Source organism: Pseudopodoces humilis, chromosome 9 (genome assembly GCF_049639895.1).
Source record: "Pseudopodoces humilis isolate 2021_Gansu_Grassland_sample_001 chromosome 9, ASM4963989v1, whole genome shotgun sequence".
Lineage (NCBI taxonomy): Eukaryota > Metazoa > Chordata > Aves > Passeriformes > Paridae > Pseudopodoces > Pseudopodoces humilis.
The window spans coordinates 23,776,907-23,798,565 of record NC_142208.1 but is presented as its reverse complement, the minus strand read 5'-3'; the positions used below and the strand labels follow the sequence as shown (position 1 = coordinate 23,798,565).

The 21,659-nt window shown below is 51.4% G+C and overlaps 3 protein-coding genes across 16 annotated transcripts in view; 1 reads left to right on the top strand and 2 right to left on the bottom strand.

The window, feature by feature from the left end:
- Positions 1 to 4,143, bottom strand: part of WBP1L (WW domain binding protein 1 like) — a 59,626-nt gene extending 55,483 nt beyond the window's left edge. For 6 of the 7 annotated variants that reach the window (XR_015773195.1, XR_015773193.1, XR_015773196.1 and 3 more), the window contains exon 1: positions 4,036 to 4,143. Coding sequence is in view for 1 of the 7 variants with exons in the window: in XM_014250332.2 (XP_014105807.1) it covers positions 4,036 to 4,122 (87 nt within the window). In the remaining 6 variants the exon portion in view is untranslated. The remainder of the gene's footprint in view (positions 1 to 4,035) is intronic. The other variant, XM_088059392.1, reaches the window with a different exon arrangement.
- Positions 4,144 to 7,370: 3,227 nt separating this feature from the next.
- SFXN2 (sideroflexin 2) overlaps positions 7,371 to 21,659 on the bottom strand; it is a 31,486-nt gene continuing 17,197 nt past the window's right edge. Inside the window, exons 1-12 of one of the 6 annotated variants that reach the window (XM_088059936.1) lie at positions 14,485 to 14,575; positions 13,112 to 13,284; positions 12,636 to 12,806; positions 11,642 to 11,740; positions 11,414 to 11,489; positions 11,251 to 11,336; positions 10,539 to 10,599; positions 10,401 to 10,467; positions 9,807 to 9,856; positions 9,460 to 9,509; positions 9,172 to 9,219; positions 7,371 to 8,778 (exon numbers count right to left, since the gene is read on the bottom strand). In XM_088059936.1, coding sequence (XP_087916062.1) covers positions 8,679 to 8,778; positions 9,172 to 9,219; positions 9,460 to 9,509; positions 9,807 to 9,856; positions 10,401 to 10,467; positions 10,539 to 10,599; positions 11,251 to 11,336; positions 11,414 to 11,489; positions 11,642 to 11,740; positions 12,636 to 12,806; positions 13,112 to 13,272 — 969 coding nt within the window. In that variant the 5' untranslated portion in view covers positions 13,273 to 13,284; positions 14,485 to 14,575 and the 3' untranslated portion in view covers positions 7,371 to 8,678. The other 5 variants (XM_088059933.1, XM_005520701.3, XM_088059934.1 and 2 more) reach the window with 5 other exon arrangements.
- The window catches only part of ARL3 (ARF like GTPase 3), a 37,787-nt gene continuing 30,712 nt past the window's right edge, over positions 14,585 to 21,659 (top strand). Inside the window, exon 1 of one of the 3 annotated variants that reach the window (XM_088059938.1) lies at positions 14,585 to 14,692. In XM_088059938.1, the coding sequence (XP_087916064.1) occupies positions 14,690 to 14,692 (3 nt within the window). In that variant the 5' untranslated portion in view covers positions 14,585 to 14,689. Of the gene's footprint in view, positions 14,708 to 21,659 lie in introns of all 3 variants that reach the window. The other 2 variants (XM_088059937.1, XM_014250477.2) reach the window with 2 other exon arrangements.

The window sequence follows — 21,659 nt, the reverse complement described above, 5'->3', positions numbered from 1 at the left end:
CAGGGTGGCAGGGAAGTTCTCAGAAAGGCAATGATTGGTCCCAGTCAGAGAGATGCCTTGACTTCATGAAGAAATCTGCCACTCTCCTCCCCAGGGTTCACTGGACACTTACAGACCAGGCTTTCCATGTGCTGCCCAGCAGCAAGATGCAAGTTGAAAGTCTTACAGTGTTTTGTGTAATTATGAGTGCAACTCACAAACAAAATTCAATCAGCAAGAAAGTGTGCTATACAGATGAGACACTGGAGTTCACAGTGGTATAATCATCACAGAAAGAGCAGTCCTTAACCCAGCCTGCAGTTATTTAGAGGTTCTTGTTCTGAGCAAGTACACCACATACTTTGATCTCTGCTGCCTCCTGCCAAAATCGTGGATATTAGCAAGCCAAAAAACCAAGAGTCACAGACAAAGATATGGCAGACAAAATACATCCCATGGTTACACAAGCAGCTCTCCTCCTTAAGGAACCCGATGCATTTCAGGAGACACAGAAATGCAATTGTAACTAATGACCTTTACCTCAATCAAAACCGTTGTTTTGAACTTACAGACGAGGAGCCTGTTACATGAGAATTGAAACTTTGCTGTTCAGTTCACAGACTATCTGAAGTGATGCTCTGAAAGGGCGTGAATCCAGCCAAAGCCTTGGATAAAGCATGGTACCTCCATGGTGGTGCAATCAGAGCTGTGGTCACAGCCTTGGACAGAAACTTCGTGTTACAGGGGTGTTAGCCACAGTGACAGTCACACTGAGTTATTCCTTAAAGCAAGGATCTGTCCTCTGTCACATATGATGAATCATGCCTCAAGTCACAGTACTTCAAGCAAACTCTTTAATTTGGGATGAAATCGGTCTTCAAGAAGAACATGCTTCTGCCTGATTTTGGCTCAAAACCACCTTATTAGAGAAAGATGGATTCCACAGACTTGTCACATAGTTAACATTCACTTAAATCTCTTGTTTTTAAAGAAAACGACAGTTGACAAAACTATGTGATAATTAAGCTGCAGGCATGGGAAGCAGACAGATAGCTGAGACGGTCAAATAACCTTTATTCTGCCCTGTAGAGACAAACTGATAGAAAAATGATTAATGTTTGAAGTTTTTCATTACAAATTTTATCCAGTTTATTTTGAAATATATTAATTTCTTCTTTCCTTCTGCCTCAAACTGAGACGGAGCACATAGCTAAGGTGCACTGCTAAGACTCTACTTCTACAGCTGCTACTGAACACAGCTAGATTTCTTCTTCCTGTGATGTTTATCCTGATTTTATTACAACATAATTGGAATACTTTTGCCTGTAATCTACTAATAAATGCTTTCACTTGAGTTAACAAAGTTTTGTGTTCTGATTACAAGTGAAACTGCAATGAATAAACTTGGACTTGGGATAGAAGATAATATAATAGCTCATCATTTTCTCCATGATCCACCTTAGTTAAAAGAAATGCCTTTGATGATCCTGGGCAGCCTGGACTTATTTTAACCTGAAAAATCAGACACTCCTGTAGAGCACAGTGTGTTCTCCTGAATGTTTGTTCAGTGCTAGGCAGTACAGCTCCACCTCCTGAATTATTTAAAGGACGCATTTCTTGCAGCCCAGCCTTAGACCACTGGGTCTGTGGTACAGTTTTTCCAGGCGAGGGGGCACAGACCCTGAGCAAGAAGCTCCCCTGACAGCAGAAGCATTCAGGACATAGCAAATGTCTGCAAGGTATGTGGAAGTAGGCAGCAGTCACCAGAGGCAGCAAAGGCAACAGCACTCTGGAGAGGACAAGAGACAAATGCTGTCAGGGTTTCAGGGAGGAACACAGGAACCTTTGGTGCAGAGATCCTCCAAGTCCAGCACTGCCCTGCTGCAGGTCTTCTCTATGAACTCACTGGCTCTGATGAATCAGGCTCTAAGGCAACACCAAACCAGATGAAGTTTTGTTACATGCTAATTTCTCAAGATCCTACATTACCACTCTGGTTCTTGAGTGGGCAGCTGTCAATCTCTAGTGTGCAGTGAGATAATACCAGCCTTTTGATAGACAGAGTATACATTTAAGATCTAAAAAAAGCTGTGCAAGTTTTATATAGACAAACTATGGAAAGGAAATGAGTAAAAAATGCATCCCTATCCAAGTGCTCTTAAAGAAAACGTAGGCAGCCAAAGCTGTTCTCCCCCACTTCATGTATTGTACCACTCAAGACATATTATTTTAGGATTATTTCTGGTGCGCTGACTAGAGAGTATATCCACAAGTCACAAATGCCACTATTCCACATGCAATCCAGATGTACAATTGCTTCCATGCCCCCCTCCTTTTTTCTTCCTTCCTTTCCTACTTCCTATTCATTTGACTACTGTATAAACTGTCTGAGGCAGGGAGCATCTTACATAGTCTTCAGAGCAGTATGACATTTTTATTAGCATGTATAGGGTTGTAGAGACTCACAGCTACCATACAGATAATCCTACCACCTGACCACTGCTCACAGCTGGGTACCACAACAACCAAGAGAGCAAAATGGTTCTGAGATGTGCTTATTTACGTTTAGCTTATGTACCTCAGCCTGAGGGTGAAATGGAGCAAGCACCAGGACTTCCATCTATTAAAGGCAGTTGAGACAATGTGAAAAAGCACACAGTTCAACACAATCCTGCATCTGGCTCCCAAGGGCAGCAACAGCCAAGCTTTAGCCTCAGTGTGGCTGAAAGGGATTTGGGATGGCTCTACCAACAGTAATTACACAGCTTTTAAAGTAGATCCGGTACTCTAAACACCTTGAAAAGCAAAGAACAGAATTCAAAAGAACTCATAATCTGTAATCGTAAACAAACTCCTCACCTCCTCCTTCTGTGGAAGTATTGAGAAGCATTTTAGTGGACGCCTTCCAGAAAGACACATCCATCTGCATCCCTGCGACATTAAGTACAATGCACTTCATGGCACCTGTGACCTACAGTCACAGATCTGCATCTCATTATCTCTGACCTTCAACAAATACTAACTGCAATTTGTAGTTTATACAGAATACACCATATCAAACCAGAAGTCATCATATTCCATCCATGCTCAACATGGGATGAAAAAGACACATTGACTCCACGAATCATAAGATCCAGGTTGTACACAGGTTGCTCAGCCAAGTGCCGTCCTTGCTGAGTGGACTCCCACATCAAGGTGGGAGAAGTTACAGGTGTCTACACTGCTGGACTCAAGACCACCACTGGAGATGTGAACAGTACATATTGCAACATAGACAGGAAACAGAGTAAAGAGATGAAAAAGACTAAAACCCTTTCCAACCATGACAAAAGTAGTAACCAGGTGATCAGAGCCTACAAAGACAAGGCCTGGTTTCCCTCATCCCAGCTGAAACACACTCCCTCTTCCTTCCTGCTGCCCACAGGTTTGCACCGAACCTCCTTCCCCACTGTTCCTGCCACCGGAAGACCAGCTCACCTGTCCCACTTTCCTGCTGACCCAAGTCTTCTGGCCAGCTGCCCCAATGCCATCCTCCAGCTCACTCCAAACCTCCTTCAGCCCTGTCCCTTCACAGGTCACCTTGCTCCCAGTCATCACCCCCAAAAGCCACCTGCACCTCCACCCGCAGGCCCCTGTGCACCTGCCAGCTCCAGCCTCCTGCTCTCACTACAGCCACCTTTTCCTTGGTGTCCAGTCAAACACCTTTTTCCTTCGTCCTGCAGCCACTCTGCCGCACAAAGCCCCTGCAAGCGGCACTGCCACCCGTGCCTGGATTCCTATACTACCTCTCCATCCCCACGGTACACAGGAACCACCAGACCCAAGGCACTCTATCTCCTCCAGCTTTACTCAAGTCACAGGGCTCCCCAAACCTTAGGCGGGCCCCCAAAAGCCTCTTCCCCCTGGCACCTCACGCACACCCTGTCAGCCCCGCCGGACCCTCTGCCCCAAGGGCCGGCGCAGCCCCCCGCACTCACAGCCACCCCCTTTCCCAGGGACGCAGCCCCCGGCACGGCACGGCGCGACCCCAGAGCCCCCCGAGCGGCCCCCCCATACCTGGGCGGGCTCCGCGCCGGCGGGCAGCCCCTCGGGCAGGGCCTGGAGCAGCAGCAGGGCCATGGCGGCGCGGAGCCTCCTCGCCATCCCCCCCACCCCCCGCTCCCGCCTCCCCGGCCCGACTGCGGCCCGGGACGGGAGCCCAGGGGCACCCCGCGCCCGGACCCGCCCTCGACACTCGTCTATTGGGCGGCCGACGGGGCTTTCGGCTTGCCATTGATTCAGCGCGATGTCGCTTAGGGTAAAACCGGGAGGGGCGGGTCTGCGCACAGGGAGTTGCCATCTTGAGTGTGGCACAGAGCGGAGGTAGCCTGCGGCTGTACTCCGGCCGCCATGTTGTGAGTGGCGGAACTGTCTGGAGAGGGGTGTGAGGGCTGAACGCACACACTCACCCCTTTAATGGGGCCCTGTGAGCACAACTGCGCACCGCGAAAAGAGGGTTCACAGGCATCCTCCTCCACAGCCACAGCCTCCCTGTGGCCGCCAGACACTCATCCTCCATTCAGCTGGTCTCTCCTGCTCGGCATAACCCCTGCTCAGCCTCCTCCCCAGTGCACTCACATTGTCCCAAACCCCAGCAGCCCGCCCGGAGCTGGGGCACACCGGGAAGTGCGGCATGGAGAGGGTGCTGGCATGGCAGCAGTGGCATGGCACGGGACTCAAGGCATCCAGTGGGTAGCGATGTGTTGGTGCCAGCACCACTGGGAGACATGAGCAGCATTGAGAAGAGGATCTCCCGCTGCGGCTATGTCCCAGCATGTCCCCACATAGTGATCCCGCAGGATCACAGCAGGAGTCGGGGCATCAGCACTTGGCATTGATTCACAGCTCCGAAGAGACAGCCCGTGTTTCCGGGGCAGTGTCAGCAGGTTTCTACACTGCCATTCCCAGCGTGCCAGACAGCCTTCATGCTGGATTGGCACGATGAGGTTAATCAGATACTCAGATAACACATTAAGAAAGGGCAGAAAAAATAATTGATTTAGCAGCTTATCTCCTGCCCTGAGTTTTTCCTATCCAGATCAGCTCACCTACCTGCTGCTGGTGTGGGCCAGCAGACGTTCACCCATCACACCTTCAGCATGCTCACTCCTCTTCCTGTGGCAGCCAGATCCCGGCCTCTACCAGCCCTTGGCCAAGCCCTCCAGGTAGGACTCCCAGTGCTTGAAGGAGCCCAGCAGCCTCCTCAGCCCCTACTCAGGCTCTGCTGCAGGCCAGTGTAGCAATTTTGTCATTTGAAGTAAACGTGCTGGAACACTGATATTTCCACCATACACAGTTATTAAAGGAGCTTTATTCCTGTTCCCAGCTAGCCCTGAAATTAGAGGCACAGCAGGGAGAAAGCATGGAGTTCACGGGAGCACAGGACAAGCCCAGATCAGGTGTGACTCATTGTTGGAGAGCAATTAACACTTTCTGCTCTTCCCAAGCAGGGATGCGTCTGGCTCTGACTCTGCAATGAGGTTTCCTTCCTGTTGCAATGGGAAATAGAGGCCAGGCTGGCCACAGCTTTGCAGCAGCTCCTCTGCTCCCCAGTGAGACCAAGGCAGGCTGCTGACTTACTGTGGTTCTGGGGAGGGCTGGCAGGCACTGGCTGCAGTGACCATGTCCAGAGTGATGTGAGTTGTTGAGATGATTTGAATCCTCGGGGGAGATTCCAGCTACAACCTAGAAACCTAGAAACCCTGCTGAGCTGAACTGTCAGCTGGCATAAATCCATGTCGATCTGAAGAGGGAATCCACTGCTATAAGCTCAGGGAGGCGGGAGGAAAGGTCTGCCTTGAGGATGGCTTGCCAATTCTACAAGCCCAGAGCAAACCTCTTACTCTGTCCATAAGCAATGAACTTCACCGTGTCCCACTCCCCAGGGCAGGGGAAGAGCTGATGTGAGATGGCAATAGCACTTCAGGGGGTCTCCATGCTCCATTGCCCCTCTAGTACAACTAGGGACAGGAAAAAGGGAGTGGCAAAAAAAGCTGAGGCTTTGCTGCCACCGTCCCAGGCTTGGCTTCATGTGGCTGCTGTCCCAGCATCACTGGCCACAGAGCTCCCTGCCCTGCCAGGACCTCCAAACTGCCAAGGCAGGAAGGGTGAACAGCAAGAACAGGGAATGGGAAGTTTTCGGGTGCTACAGCACATCATTTTACAAACATTGCCATGCTCCAAGCCCAGAGGCACCTTGGACCCAGAAGACTGCTACAGGTACTTTTAGAAAAGTCCTCACAGGTGTTTTGGGTGTAGGACAAGAGCAGTGGAGCTAAGAGGCTTAAGAAAAGGAGGGAGCAGAGATGTGTCCATGTGGCTTCTCTCCACTCCCAACAGGAGCGACATCTGTTTCATTTCATGTCCTTATCTATTACTTTAATTGTGCTTTAACAAGAGATCTAATAATGCCCAGGGAATAGATATACAAGTTTGAACATGTTTTCCTACTTTCTGCTCAGGTATTAATTATTTCAGAGCTCTTTTACAGCTTTCTAGCAGTAGCTACATGTGGTTGGAGACATCATCCTTTGCCTACTGCAGCTTTGGCAGAAGCAAACTTGCTGTGGATACAGCTTGGCACTTTAAGAAGTACCTTTTGGGTTTGGCTGCCCTCTCTAAAGGAGCAGAGTGGGTAATATATCCCTACTCAGGCATGTGGCTGATGTGAGAATGCTGCTAGAGATCTGACACATATCGCTGAGGAGGAAGAAGCATGGATCATCCACTGGGCCATGGGGCTCTCAGAGCAGCCACGTCATGTGGCTTTGTTAGAAACATGCTTGTCCCATCAAGGGATGTTCATCAGCAGAGAGCCTGGATGCAGCTGATTGAAAGCCGGGGCTTTAGTCCAGGATCTGGGCTCCTTTCTCCCCCAAACTAGGCTGCAGCACACTCAAGCTGCTCTCCTTTGGGATGGGAGAGGCCTCATGGCAGACCCAAGATAGCATCATGAAACTCTGCCTGGCCATGAAGATAAACAGCACCCATGGGTGTAGGAAGGGTCACCCAGTGTCCTCCCAGGCCCTGCAAGAGGATAAGTGTCACTGTGAACATAGGACAATCACCTTTTGTCACTTGTGCCATGGGACTTTGCAGCCCCAAGAACCTCTTGGGGAAGGCTGCCATTGAATGCCCAAGCATTTCAGAGCTCATGCCATTCCTTACACTCTTCCTCCTTCTCCTGGTCCCTTTGCTCACCCTCACCCTGATGTTTGGTCAGTCACAAAGCCCACACCTTTCCCTTCCAAGGCAAGCATGAGAGCCATGTAAAAGCCCAGCCCAGAGAACTAGAAACAGAGATCAGCCAGAAGCACAACCCACAGCTGTTTTTTAAACACAACTCACAGCTCTCTTTTAAAAATTACCACATTTATTTTTCAACCTTCCTCTGTTGTTTGCAGTGATGCTATTCAGAGCCCGAATTAATGCCCTGACAGCTCTGTGACAAGAAAGAGAGGAGCTACTGGAGAGTGTTCAGTGAAGGGCCACAAAGATGATGAGGGATTTGGAATGTCTTTTATGAGGAGAGATTGTGGGAGCCAGGCCTGTTCAGTCTGGAGAAGACTGAAAGGGATCTCATCTATGCATATAAATGTCTCAAAGGCAGGTGCCATGGGCATGATACCAGGCTCTTTTCAGTGGTGCCCAGTGACAGGACAAGGAGCAATGGCCATAAACTAAATCACAAGAAGTTCCACCTCAACATGAGGAAGAAATTCATTACACTGAGTATGGCAAAGCACTGGAACAGGCTGCCCAGGCAGGTTGTGGAATCTCCCTCTCTGGAGATACTCAAAACTCACCTGAATTCATTCCTGTGTAACCTGCTCTACTGATCCTGCCTCAGCAGGGGGACTGGAATAGATGACCTCCAGAGGTCCTTCCAACCCTAACAATTCTGTGATTTGTGTCCTCTTCCCCATGTCAAGGGGGTACAGAGACAATTGTCCCCTAAAGCTGTAGTTTCATGGTTCTACCATGGGGATAAGAGATATAGGACAAGGGTGACAGTGCTCAAAGGAATGAAAAAATTAGAGCTAAAAACAATTAGCTGTTTCTTTCCTAGATGGTGGCAAACACAGAGTGAATAGAACCTGAACCTGAGAGCAAGGAATGCATAGTCCAAGCATTGGTCTTTGGACTTTGGGATGTTCACTCTCGTGGCGCAGAGAGAGCAGGTTCCTTCACACCTGCCAAGACATGATCCAGCTCTTGGGAAGAGGCTACTGTGATAGTTTAAGGCAGGAATGTGGTTTGGTTGCTGGTACAATGGCAGGATATCTGCTTTTGGAGGTAGAACTGTGCTCTGAGCCCCAAGGGAGAGTGCCTCATGCCTCTTGGGGCCAAACCCAGTGAGGCCCAGACAGGCTGGGCCAAAGGAAGGCACAGGAAGCACAGGCATCCCCCAGGGCAAGAGGGACATGGCAAGGCTGAGACATGGCCAGCAGCAGATGGGGATGGCTCAGGACAAGCAAAAGTGCTGCAAGCTGGACACACAAAGTCAGATCCTGATTCTATAGTGGAAGAAGGCTGCAGAGAAAGTGCTGGGTGGGGGAGCAGATCTGGACTGGGCTGTGCCTCTGACCCTGCTCAGGGGACATGGGATTGGTGGTGGCAGGAGGCCAGAGGGGTGCAATGGTTCCTGAGGTAGTCTCCATTCACAGTCCTTTGTTAAAATAGACGTAAGGCACTTTGTCCCCATGCTTGGCCACGATACTGTCACGCAGCTCCATCTCGAGATCAGCCAGTGCAAGGGAGCTGTGGAGAGAGGGGGATACACACTGAGAGCCATGATCCTTCTCCCCAACCACCAGTCAAGCCACCCTCCCCTCCCCATTGCCATATGAGGTCCTCTACAGTCCCTGAGATCTTGCAGGCTCATGGCAAGACCCACCACCTTCCCCTCCCAGTGCTGGAAGGCAGAGAGCTGCCCATGGAGCTGGGTGTCCTGTCACTCCCAGCACAGAGCTCACAGAGCAGGGGAACCATATGCTCTCCTGCTGCCCTGAGCACCAGCGTGTACAGGCAGGCACTGCCTTGGGTTGAAGGGTGGGTGCCCATCATGCTTTGCCTGGGATGGGCAGAGAAGAACTAGCGGAGGAAGAAGGCTCCTGAGATCCCATGCAAGAGGGGAAACAGTGGAACAGGTACCATCTCTGGGGGAAGAGGGCGCAGGCTGCTGGCACCATGAACAGGAGGCTGTGGGACAGAGAAGAGCAGAGCATTAGTCTTGGGGATCCCAGCCTGTTTGCCCTTCAGCCATAGGAATTTCAGCCCAAGAGGATCTGCTCACACCCCATGATTCCCAATAACCGGGGAAAGCCCAAGCTCAAAGGTAAGCAGATTTGCGATCCCTTCTGGGAAAGAGGTATTTTTTGAAGCATCTCTTTGGAGCTGTACTCCAGGCACTCACAGGCAATTGAGCAGTGAGATACTTACAAGCCCCCGCAGAGCAGCACCTGCAGAGGCCCGTGGAGAACCCGGATCCGCTGCAAGAGAAGAGCCAGGAATGAGCTCCTGGTCTCACCACAAGACCCACTCACAGGGTGGGCAGATTTCTCCCCTCAGTAGGGCTGAATGCCCAACACCTCTGGTGTGCACCAAACCCTGTCACCCTCCCACAGCCTCCTCATGTCACTTGAGAGGCCATTGGTGCATCAATGACTGAAGTAGGGAGCAAAGCAAGCCAGGCTCTGCAACTCCCCATTTGATCCCCAGCATATCAGCAGCTGGGAAGCAGGGCTGGGGCACCACAGAACCCACTGGCAGGAGAAACATGCACTCACCTGCATGAAGGGGAATTTCTCCAGCCGCTCCATGATGATGGGCAAAATAACTAGGTACAGAGAGCAAAGGTCAGCCCAGATCCCAGAACAGCTATCCTGCTAGCCAGCCTGCAGGGCTGTCCCAGCAGGACCATCCACCTGGAGGCCATGGCAGCAGCTAGTTATGCTGGGGGCTACTGGGTGTTTGTCGACAGCAAGGACCTGACACAAGACCCCCACACATCCATCACCCAGGCAGCATGGTCTGTGCTCCTCATGCTTCTGTCCTTCCTTCTGGGCTTGCAGCATGTCAAGAGTCTCAGGAGCAGAGGGGGTGCTGGGCTGCAGGGTGAGGGGCTAGGGCCAAAGAGCATGAGATGCATCCTTGTGGGGCCAAACTGCCATAGGAGCACCCCCTGTCTCCCAGGCTGTGGTTTGGCATGGAGGGGACTGGGAAGCATCTGATGGGAATGGCTGGATGAGGAGAGCAAATGCCATCTGGATGTAGGGCCACCCTTCCTCTTCTTCATGAGGGAAACTCAAGCAGGGCAGGGCAAAGTGGTGGGTCCTGGAGAGTCCCCAGTTCAGTTGTGCACCCTCCTGCCCCACACTCACTCATGCCTGGTGCTGCCATGGTGATCCTGGAGAGCACAACCTGTGCGATGCCCTTCACTGCTGCCCTCTGCAAGCAAAATCAGCAGGTGAGCTCCAGCAGTGCCATGCCCCAACCCGTATCCCCATCCCCAGACTCACCCTGGAGCATCCGAGCTCGTTGTTGTTCTCATCTGTCACTGTGATCCCGTTGATGATCTCCCTGAAGGGCACAGGCAGCTGTGAGTGGAGGATGGGATGGCCGGGAAAGCATGAGGACACAGCAACAGGGTAAGGGGATGCCAGGGGAGTTCTCTGTACACAGCAGACCCGGTTGCCCGGGGCTCCAGCACCCTGGGGCAGCGTGGTCCCCAGCTCAGCCGATGCTGCCATCTTCAGGGCACAGCTGCAAGCAGGATCTGGCCGTGCTAGGGACAGACACTGCCTGGGATATGCAGCTGAGCCAGGGCACAGTCCCTCACACAGCACCTGAGCTCCTTGTGCTGTGACTTGTGGGAAACTCCAAAGCAGCAGACATAGGTCACCACAAGGACCCCAACTGGGGTGTCCCAGCATCACTATATCATGGGCTGGGGTTCTCTCATGACATGCAGATCTTTGGGTCCAAGGGAACTTCCAGCACAGATTCCAGAACAGCTATCCTCAGCCAAAAATCCCCCTCCTGCTCTAGGTGGAGGCTGAGCTATCCTACCCAGCACCCTCCACCACAGACACAGCACTGCAAATGCATAGACCCCAGTTCACCTCCCTCCAGCTCCCAGGATGGGAATCCAAGGCAGGAAGGCCAGGCAGCCCAGCTTGCCTTTGGAGGGAGCTGGGTCCCTCAAGTGCCCCAGCCACGTGTGACACTTACTGTTGCCGCATCATGGGGATATTGACACAGTTGGCAGCAGCCACAGCTGCAAATGGGACCCAGCGGGCCAGCAAGGGAGGGGCTCGCTGCAGGAAACAGGCTGGCATCAGCACAGGAGAGCAGGATGTGCCCAGCTGCCCCACCTGGCCCTGGCCTGGCCTACCTTGGTGTAGAGGTTGAGTCCCACTGCGGTGGCCAGGGCTGCACCAGTGGCCGTGACATAAGCCACCCCAATTTGCCTGGGGTGAAGGGAGACAACAGGGAGACAACAGAATCACCAACTCTGACTCAGCCCTGCTCCTTCTGTGCCCAAGACACGGCATAAGGGGTCTTTACAGGGCATCCAGGGGTGCATCAAATGGACACACTCCATCCTGTGGGGGCCGCTCACCTCAGAGAGATGGGGGAAGCAGCGTTGCGGTTGGTGTAGTTGACAAAGGCATTGAACGACTGGTTCACCCACTGCCAGAAAATCACAGCAGGCACTGTCCTGTGGAGGGAAGGGACCAGGAGAGCACCAAAGGGCTGTCAGGGACATCTGGGCTGAGCCCGTGGCCAGGTTTGGCAAGGAGACAGCCAAGATGCCTGCAATCCACTCATCATGGTGATTCCATAGGGAAACTTTGGCAGGAACTGTGGCAAAGTGACAAGCTAATGGCAGAGCTGGGAAATGATCCCAGGAGTTCTGGTTGCCCTGGGGAGCAAGGGAAGGGGGGGGCTCAGTTGTGCAAGGCACTTGGGCAGGGGTGGGAGAACATGGCTCTCAGCAGGGTGGCAGCCATCCTCTGCTGGGCTGAGATAAGCCTTTGTCAAAGCAAGCAGCAAGGAGGGGACACATGGGGACAGAAGTGGCTCTGGGGAACAAGGGTGCCTGGGTCTTTACTGCTGTCTCAGGGACACTGACGTGGGGCAGGAGATGTGGGTCTAAGCATGCTTTGGAATGCAAGGGGGTGGAGAAGGGAAATGGATAGAGCTGTCAGCAGGGGTGGGGATGCTGAAGCAGCCTGGCCTAGGGGCACATTTGGTCCTCAGTTCCAAAGACTGCCATGGGCCACAGACCAAGAGCAGGAGCCAAGTAGGATTTGGTTGCATTAATCATTACAGGGGCACTGAGCTCAGCTGAGCTCAGGGTGAGGTGAGACTATCACCAGCCATGCCAGGGGCCAGCGGGATCTGTGGTGCTTCTACCACAGGCTGGGCACTGGGGACAGAGCCCAGAGACACTGGGCTTGAGCACACAGGCAAGCACAGCAGCCATGGGCATGCACTGGGTAGCACTCAGCCCCAGAGGAGGTGGCCTGGCCATGCTCTGGCCACCGGGGAGTTTGAGAGGGGCTGGGGGCTGTCAGGGCTGTTTCCCCAATCTGGTGTACCCAGGAACTCACCGATAGAACTGGAGCATGCAGCCAGTGATGGCCATGCCCCCCGGCACCTGGAAGGACATCCTCCCAATGAGGTTCATCTTCTCACCACTGTCAGGGTGGAAGGCTGAGTCGTACAGCTTCTTGGCATAGAGCAGCTGCTCCTGGCTGCTTCCTGGTGGCACCAGCCCAGCCCTGCAAGCCCAAAGACCATCAGGGGAAGCTGCACAGTCCCACCAGCACCCGGCACTGCCGAGGCACAGAGCTCCGGGCACCACATGAAAGGCAGGGGAAACATCTCTTGAGAAGGATGCATGTCACAGCTTGAGGCTCCTGGGAGAAGCCTGGGAAATTCCCCCAAAACTACCTGCAACAGATGTTACATCACAGCATACCTCCTTGAGAATGACTGCCTCCATCCCCCTGCAACACTGCACTGTGGTTGGCATAGCTATGAACGCAGGGATGGTGCCTGCCCCTGCTGCACCCCTGCCCCTCACCTGCAGCCCTCCACCAGGGCCTTGGCCCGGTCCAGCTCCTCCTCCGACACCAGCACTGTCCGAGGGTCGGTGATGTTGAGAAAGTGCTTCAGGCGCCCCACAAAGGTGCTCTGGTCCCAGCATGGGGAGTCGATGTTGAAGCCAAGGGAAACTGTGGCCATCTTTGTGTAGGTCTGGGCAGGGGGAAAAGGCCACTCAGTATGATCCTGCCTTGCTTGCTCATTGAGTGCATGTCTGCCACGGCCACAGGAGCAGTCAGCTGGGTGAGAGCCATGGCAGGTTTATGTTTAACAGGAAAATTGGACTTTCAGCAGCCCTGAGCCCAGGAGGCCCCTGCACTCCTGCTATCAGCAGAACACTGCAGTCAGGCTGCTCCTTCACACATCACCCTCCTTGCTTTGGGTTGCCCTACTTGTGGTGCACCCCACAGCACCTGGCACCCTCTCCTTGGGGTGGTATAGTGCTGCACAGCACTGTAGGGCCCTACTCAACCCTCCAGAAGGCTGCCCTGCAGGCACTCCTACAGGGGCACTACTCTGCAGCCTCTGTGTGTGCAGAGCACAGCACCCCCACACTGTGCTGTGCCCCCATGGCACCATCCTGCACATCCCTCTAATGCCACTCTGCACTGCCATGGAATTTCCCTGCATGCTCCCTGGGGTGCTGCGCCACACCCCCACTGTTGCACAGCACAGAATCACAAAATTAATTAGGCGGGAAAGTATTTCTGAGATCATCTGAGTGCAACCTATGACCAAACACCACCATGTCAAACTACAGCATGGCACTGGTTCAGTCTTTCCTAAAACACCTGCAGGGACTGTGACTCCACCACCTCCCTCGGTAGTCTTTTCCAGTATCTAATCACCCTTCTGTAAAGAAATTCTTACTAATGTCCAACCTGAACCTCCCCTAGCACAGCTTCAGACTATATCCTCTCATCCTGTCGCTGGTTGCCTGTGAGAAGAGGCCCGCTCCCAGCAGGCTACAACCTCCTTTCAAAGGTAGTTGTAGACAGCGATAAGGTCCCCCTGAGCCTTTTCTCCAGGTTAAACACTCTCAGCTCACTCAGCCACTCCTCATAAGACTTGAGCTCCAGACTTCACTAATTTCCTTGCCCTTCTCTGTAAGGCACAGCACAACTCGGCCTGGCATAGCCCCGGCACACCTCCAGCGCAGCTCCGCACGCTTTATGTCGACTCGGCACTGCTCAACACAGCCCAGCCCGGCACGGCACGGCACGGCACGGCACGGCACGGCACGGCCCCGCCCCAGCCCAGCCCAGCCCAGCCCAGCCCGTCCCATCGCGTCCCCACGTGTCCCCACCTGCGGTCCCAGGCCCCTCTCCCGCCTCCCGCCCACGTGTCGCTCACCCGCCCCCGCGCTCCGACGCGTGGCCGCTCTCAGCCAATCACAGAGCTCCGAGTGGCCGCGCCCACCTCCCCGGCGGGGCCGCCCTCGTACGCGTGCGCCGTTTGGGGGCGGAGCCGCCGTTGGCTCCTCCCCCCGGCGCGGGCACGTCGGCGCGCGGGGTGGGTGTGACGCAGTTGCCCATGGTAACCCCGGGCCGCGCCGAGGATGGTGAGCCGGGCGGGGGTGAGCGGGGGCGAGCGGGGCTGGGGCCCGGGCCAGGGCCAGCGGGGCGGGGTGGGGTGGGGGGCCACGGCCAGCGCGACCAGGGGCGCCTGAGGCCATGGATGATCCTCACGCGGAGCGTGGGATGATGGGGGCCGGAGGGTCTGTCGGGCCCGACAGGGCTCATGGCAGGCACGGGCAGGCCTCGGGCCATGAGAGGGGGTGCCAAGGCGATGGAACCAGGAGGGCCGAGCCAGGCTCTGCTCGGTGCAGTAGGACAGGAGGCAAAGGACAGAAACTGATGCACAGGAAATTCCACCCGAATACAAGAAAGAACTTTGCTATGTGGGTGACCACACACTGGAACAGATTGCCCAGAGTTTGTGGAGTCTCCCTCACTGGAGATATTCCAGAACCATCTGGACACGATCTTGTGCTCAAGGATGACCCTGCCTGAGCAGGAGGTTGGACCAGCTGACTGACTGTGGTCCTTTGCAGCCTGACCCATGCTGTGATTGTGTGACACCCACCTGGGGAGTCTGGCTGGCCTGGGGTCTGAGTGCCCACCTGTGGTGCCAGTCAGGCATGGGAGGCTGGGGCTGTGCAGGTTTGGGCACCCTTAGAAAGGGATGAGAACAGTGTAAGTTTGGGGCCTCCAACCATGGAAGACCCTGGCTGTGATTGGAGCCCTGGCAGCACCCAGACATTATGGGGGACACAAAAAAGGAGGTTGAGTCCCAAAAAAGGCAACAGAACTGGTGAAGGGCCTGGACCACAAGTCCCATGAGGAGTGGCTGAAGGAGCTGGGATTGTGCAGTCTGAAGAAGAGGAAGCTCAGGGGTGACCTTATCACTTTCCAGCTACCTGAAAGGAGATTGCAGACAGGTGAGGATTTGCCTCTTCTCCCAGGCAGAAGTGACCCAAGTGACAGGACAGGAGGAAGTAGCCTTGAGCTGTGCTAGGGGAGGCTCAGACTGAATATTGAATATGAACAGAAAGAGTGATGTTGTAAAGGACTGCCCAGGGAGGTGGTGGAATCACCACCCCTGGATGTGTTTAGGGAAAGATTGGAAAGATCGGACATGGCACTTGGTGCCGTGCTCTAGTTGACATGTAAGTGTTCAGTCATAGCTTGGACTTGATGATCTCTGAGGTCTTTTCCAATCTAATTGACTTTGTGATTCTGTGAATCAGGTCTAGCAGAGGCTGGGAGGCTCAAGAATGCTGTGGGGATGTCTTTGTTGGGATGGAATCATTATGGCTGGAGTTGATTCAGTCAAGGTGTGGAAGGTGTGATGGAAGGTGGGTGCTTGGTGGGGCTGTGGACCAGGATGGCAGTGGCCTGAGGAGGGATAAGCAATGGAAGAACCTGGTAAGGATGGAAGGCAGTGTTCAGAGTGAAGAGTCTGGGAGCAGCTGTGACTCTAAAGGTGCACCAGACAATCCAGTCAAGGGTGGAGGAGGCCACCATGAGACTTGAATCCTGGTTATAGGAATTGAGGGAGCTGGAAGAGAGCTTGCTGAGGTGGAAGGGCTGGGTTTTGATACACAGGTTTAGAAGGGGATTTCAGTCATGGCAGAGAGAGACTGGATGAAGGTGCTTGGAGATGGCCATGACAAGGTGCTCAGGGGCTAGAAGAAAACTGCCAGTTGGGTGGGATGGACAGTCTGGTGAGTCATTGGGAAGACACAGTCGATGTTTGGCTGGCTAGGATAGTTTTCTGGGATGTTTTGTGCCCTGGGGTTTTCTGCCGTGGGCTGGCAAGATGAGGGACAGTCTGTGTTGAACAGAAGAAATAAGAATAAACTGTGGGAAAGACTGGAAGTCTAGTTTTGATGTTGATAAGAGAAATAAAGATCCCAGGGAGAAAAGAAGTTTCAGAAGAGAGAAATAAATTGTTTGAGAGGTAGCCACATGAGCTGAGGAAAAACTGGGTGTCTTAAGTAGAGGACAATGCTGTGAGACAGTTGAGGTGGTGAGGATGTAGTGCAGTCTAAGCTGAGGTTGGAGGAAGATTGCATGATGGACCAGGGTCATCCAGGCATTGGAAACAATTTGGGTTTAGATGCCAGAGCAGTTGAGGTGAGACAAGTGGGATGCTGGCAAAGTGCAGCGAGGACTGGAAGGAGGGGTTGGGACTATGGGTGAGGGGTGGTGAGAGGGAGCTGCCATGGATGTGGAGCTACTCGTGAGGATGCTGCATGAAGAGAGAGCACCAGCAGAAGGAAATAGCAATGGGGAAGGAGCTTTCCCAAGGGCAAAGCTTTATTTTGTCCAGAAGCCCTCTGGACACAAGCTGGATTCATGCAAGTAGAGGGATTTGTGCATGGGAGGAGGTGTAAGCAAGAGCACCAAAGGCAGCTTCTCATCTTCACTGGGTTAATTCTGGCTGCATCCATACCTGCTGGGCCACAGAAAAGGAGATTGAGATAAAGCCCGTGGGATCTGCTCTATTTTAGATGAGTTGGTGATGGGGCATGTCACACCAGGCATCAAAGCTATCAAATGGACATCTGCTGTAAAGATGAGGGCAGCTGCCTCCAGCAGTGCAGTGCTTTGTGGGATGCATTTGGCTTGCAGCTTCCAGATCTGCTCTTCTACCTTATGGTGTCCTGATAAGCTGGTGTAGTTTGGGATCTGGCTGCTCTTATCCAGGCGCTTTGTGTGTGGAGAGGGTGGACCGGGTGTTCTCCAGTGTTAAGACAGTGTTAAGGTTTATTTGATACATTTTACTGCCTCTTTGTCTATTTTCCATTTCTTGGAATTGGTTTTTGAATTACAGCCTCTCAGGCAGGGTGGGTGGCACTTTGGGGTGCTTTGTGGGCTGGCTGGATTGGGCAGAGGACTGCACTACCTCTCTAGATTCTCAACTTTCACTAAAACAGAATAATCATTTGTGGTAGAAACTCTGAAACAGCAGCAAATATATCCAAAGCAGCTATGGCAGCCTGGGGGTGTGGGTCAGCAGTCAGAAATCATCCAGACAGCTTGATGTAACAATTTACTTCTTGTCATCTGAGCCGTGGTAGGTGCCCGTGAGCACGTTCCTGCCATGTCCCAATTGCACTGGGACGTGCTTAAACTCCCCTCAACGACTGCTTGCTCCAACTCCATTGATAAGAGGGTTAATGCTGAGGTTTAAATTATTTCAGTGTTCATCCAAGTGATTAAGTACAGAGGGGAAGTGTCTTCTTCTGCAGAGCATACCAGCATTTCTCACAGCTGTGGGGCAGGAGTGGTGGAAAGTCATAGTTGGAGCACGGAGGGAAGGATGAGCTATAAAACTGCAAACCATGAGAGATGTGTAGTGCTGAAGTCTTTGGCACTGTTAAGCAGCATCTGCAGTGGGCGCATGGTAAGGGCGAAGGGAGGCTGCTACATGAAAGAATATGCTGCTTTCCAAAGTTTAGGAAATGCTGTGTGAAGCAGAGCTTGTGGCTTCCTCGTCATTGTAATAACAATCTTTACCAAGAGACATGGTATGTTATTGATAGATGCTGGGGCCAGAGGATGTCTTGTGTTTTTCTAAAACCATTGATTTGAGATGACATCGCTGTGTCAAAACCAGATTTGTCAGTGTGGCCCTGTTTTATAGTCAAGGAAACTGAGTCACAGAGTGTCTAGCTGACATAAGGCACATCTGGTGAAGAGGATGAAATACCAGCATACCTAAATGCATAATCAGGCATGTTTCTCCTGGTCTTCAGCTCATGTTTCTAGGAAAAGCAGCATCTATGTCTTGCCTGCTCTAGGCATACCTCATACCTAGAAATTATTTCTTTTGTCCCATGTTCCTTGGCAGTAAGGCTCTATTTAAAATGGTCCTGTAAAAAAAAAAAGCTTTCAAGGATTATAAATGTCTCACTACTTTAGTTTTCAGTACAGTTCAATGTCATGTTTTTTGGTTTATTTTACTGATTGCTGAGAGGTTGATAGGAGAAATCATCTGCAGATAGGAGAGTATACCAATCACTGGCCAAGACTTTGAAGTTCTGAAACTAGACAGAGACTGCTGACATTGTCCAGTGCTGGGCACTGGCTCTTTTCTGCACAGGGCAAAATACTCCTTTCAAACCTGCTGAAACCAGAGGAGTTTGATTTTAATTATGAAAAGAGGAATCATGCTGGTATTGGTTTATGTATCAAACTGGAAAGAGCTGTGTGACCTCTTTGACAGAAAACTACATTAGTAGGTTTGAGCTGGAAAAACTCTGTAGGTGACTTGACTCCATTAAATTTTGGATTTCAATGCAGGAAAGAAAGTCTGCATTGAATGACACCATATGGTGGAGACATGCAGCAAGCAAATGATTTTTTGGGAGTTTTGCCAGAGTAAGAAGTATTGAATAAACTGTGCTCAATAGATTAATTTACTTTGGTTGTATTTTGAAAAAGACTGGATGATTTTATGACCATTAGTGACATTTGCAGTTCTGCAGCCGGAGATAAAGGTAATCAGACGTCATTCTTCAGGGCACCAGCTAATCAGTGCAGTTGTCAGGAAGGACTCCCCTCCTCCAGCTCTGTGTGTGCAGGATTGCACCCTGGATGACAAATGTAGCCTCATCTATCAACTGTGCAAGGCAGGATATTTGGCTCAGCTAAGCCCCTCGTCCTTCCCTGTGTCAGCTCCCCCTGCGTGACTTTCTGAAATCGTCATGTGTATCCTCTATCTTCAACTTACTCTTTAAAAATGGTGACTTTTTAAATGCCATTTTGTTGAAACCATATTGTTTAATTGAAAGTCAATAAATTGGTGCCCAGAGCTGTGCTAGGTGCTGTGCCAGCAGGGCATGGAGGTGCTTCCATGCCATGGAAATACAGTCTGTTGGGGGGGAGAGATAACCAACTGATATGAATAAGCAGAATCCAAGACAGGTTTGAACTTGACATTTTTGCTGCCTAAACCTCATCAAGGATTGTAGGTGTGGCAGAGAAGGAATTAGCAGAAGAATCATGGGCTGGTTTTATGGATATTTTGTGAAGTTTCTCCCACGGTTGTAAGTCACAGAAGTTTGAGAATAGAGCTCGGCAGTGCTGGGGAGCTGTGGGGAGACAGGAGTTGTCATCTCAATGGCAAAATGTTCTTGGCTGAGATGAGCCTTGAGGATAAAGACAAGTGACTTGTGGTTGCAGTAGCAGGGAAGAGGGTGTCTCTGCAGGGGTGTAGAGATGGGGGAGATGTGGTCGTAATGGCAGGCTGAGCTGCTGAGCTTTGTGGCTGTATTGCATCTTAGTGAAGTGAATTGGTTCTACCTAAACATCCACATCTAGTAGATAAGCAATTGGTGGTGACTGAGGGTGGTTTTATTTTAAATTCATTATCTGAGCCTTGTGGCTAATAAAGTTAAATAGAATACATTTACTTCTCTTTCCTAATAAGAATCAACTGTGCTTTGCAGCAGCTTGCGGGCCATGTTTTTTATCCATGCCCCGTGAATCCAGCCCTCAGTACAAAGGAAAATTATTCTTTCCGTTATGGCTTTATACTGCCAATCTGATACAATATTTAAACAGATTATCTCAATGCTCTGTTTGTCCCAAACCAATTTTTGCTTTGGCCTGTAAAGTGAATCTTCCTTTCAGTGGCTTCTGTGGTACAGGATGTAGTTATATGCATCAACTTGTTCAAGAGACCCATATACAGCATGGATTTAAAGCTGAATAAACCCCCAAAACCCTTAGCTAGGACTATAAATGTCACTGTACTTTTATATATGTTGGATTTTTTTTTTTTGAGAGAATAGGATTACTGCATGCAGCTATAATTGAAAGTCCTTTGATAATTTGGTGGGTATTTTAAACCTAGCAATGATATACTTTCATAAAACCACACATCCCTGTTTTGTGAGGGATGCTAATAAGATGGTTAGCTTTGCTTTCATGCTCAATGTGTTTATGAGTGCTCTTACCCATTTAGTTGCATCTCTGAATTTAATGCCCCACTCTGATTTCACAGTAATTGTCAGGAGTCTCTTTTTCTTATTGAATGTCCCTGCTCACTGTCTGGAAAATACAGTCTCCTCACTGCTGACCCCATCAGTCTGTCTCCTCATGGTGCTTGTAAAGAAAACCCTCTCCCACCAAGGACAAAGATGTTTTTAAACAAGCCAATCTGATATAAGACATAGTTTGCTTAACCCAGAGGTGACCAAGAAGCGATTGCTGGCTGACTGTGCCCAGCCTTGAGTTCTCTGTCTGGCTGCCCTTCTCCAAAGGCTGCACACGCTGCCATGCTGTGCTGTTCATTATCTGAGCAGCATCTGCAGTTCCCTTCTCTGTTACAGATGCCGCAGTCTGCTTAGTTTTGTGCAGCTGACACGCTGCCCTTACACTCCTGTGAGGCGTCTCTGCGGCTCCTCAGCCAGCTCACATCTACCCTGGCCTGCTCAAGACTCATCCTGCTTCTCACTGTGGACACTCCAGTGAGCGAGTGCCACTGGCCTGGCTGCCATGCAGGCATCCTGGGAATCCTCCCTTCTCACTACTGGCTAAGTCTCAACATGAGACATTTGTTACCTGCCCTGCTTCAAAAATTTGCTCCTCCTCTGTTGCTTCTGTGCATCCTCTTTGCACCAGATCTTCCCATTTCATGGCTTTCTACCTGACATCTCCCATCAGTAGCAAGACATTGCTTTCTGACTCTCCTCAGCCTGTTAGTTTCAGCATTGTGTTTGCCAGCAGAGGAGTGCTTGTCCATCAATGTGTGTGTGTGTGTGTGTGTGTCTGTGTGCAAGAGGGGCTGCTTGTCCCACATAGTGGTGGCATGCAGCAGGGAACTCTGCTGAGTTATTTTTTCCAGTCTACTAAGCTGTCAGAAAATGCCTTCTGTCTTTCTAGCCAGTGTGCTCATAAAACCAATTAAAAAAAAATGAAAAAGAAAAAAATGAGAAACCCATTTGTGCATGGCTTTTCTTAGTTTTAAATATTTGCTAACTACAGGGAGAGTGCTGGATTCACATTTTAAATATT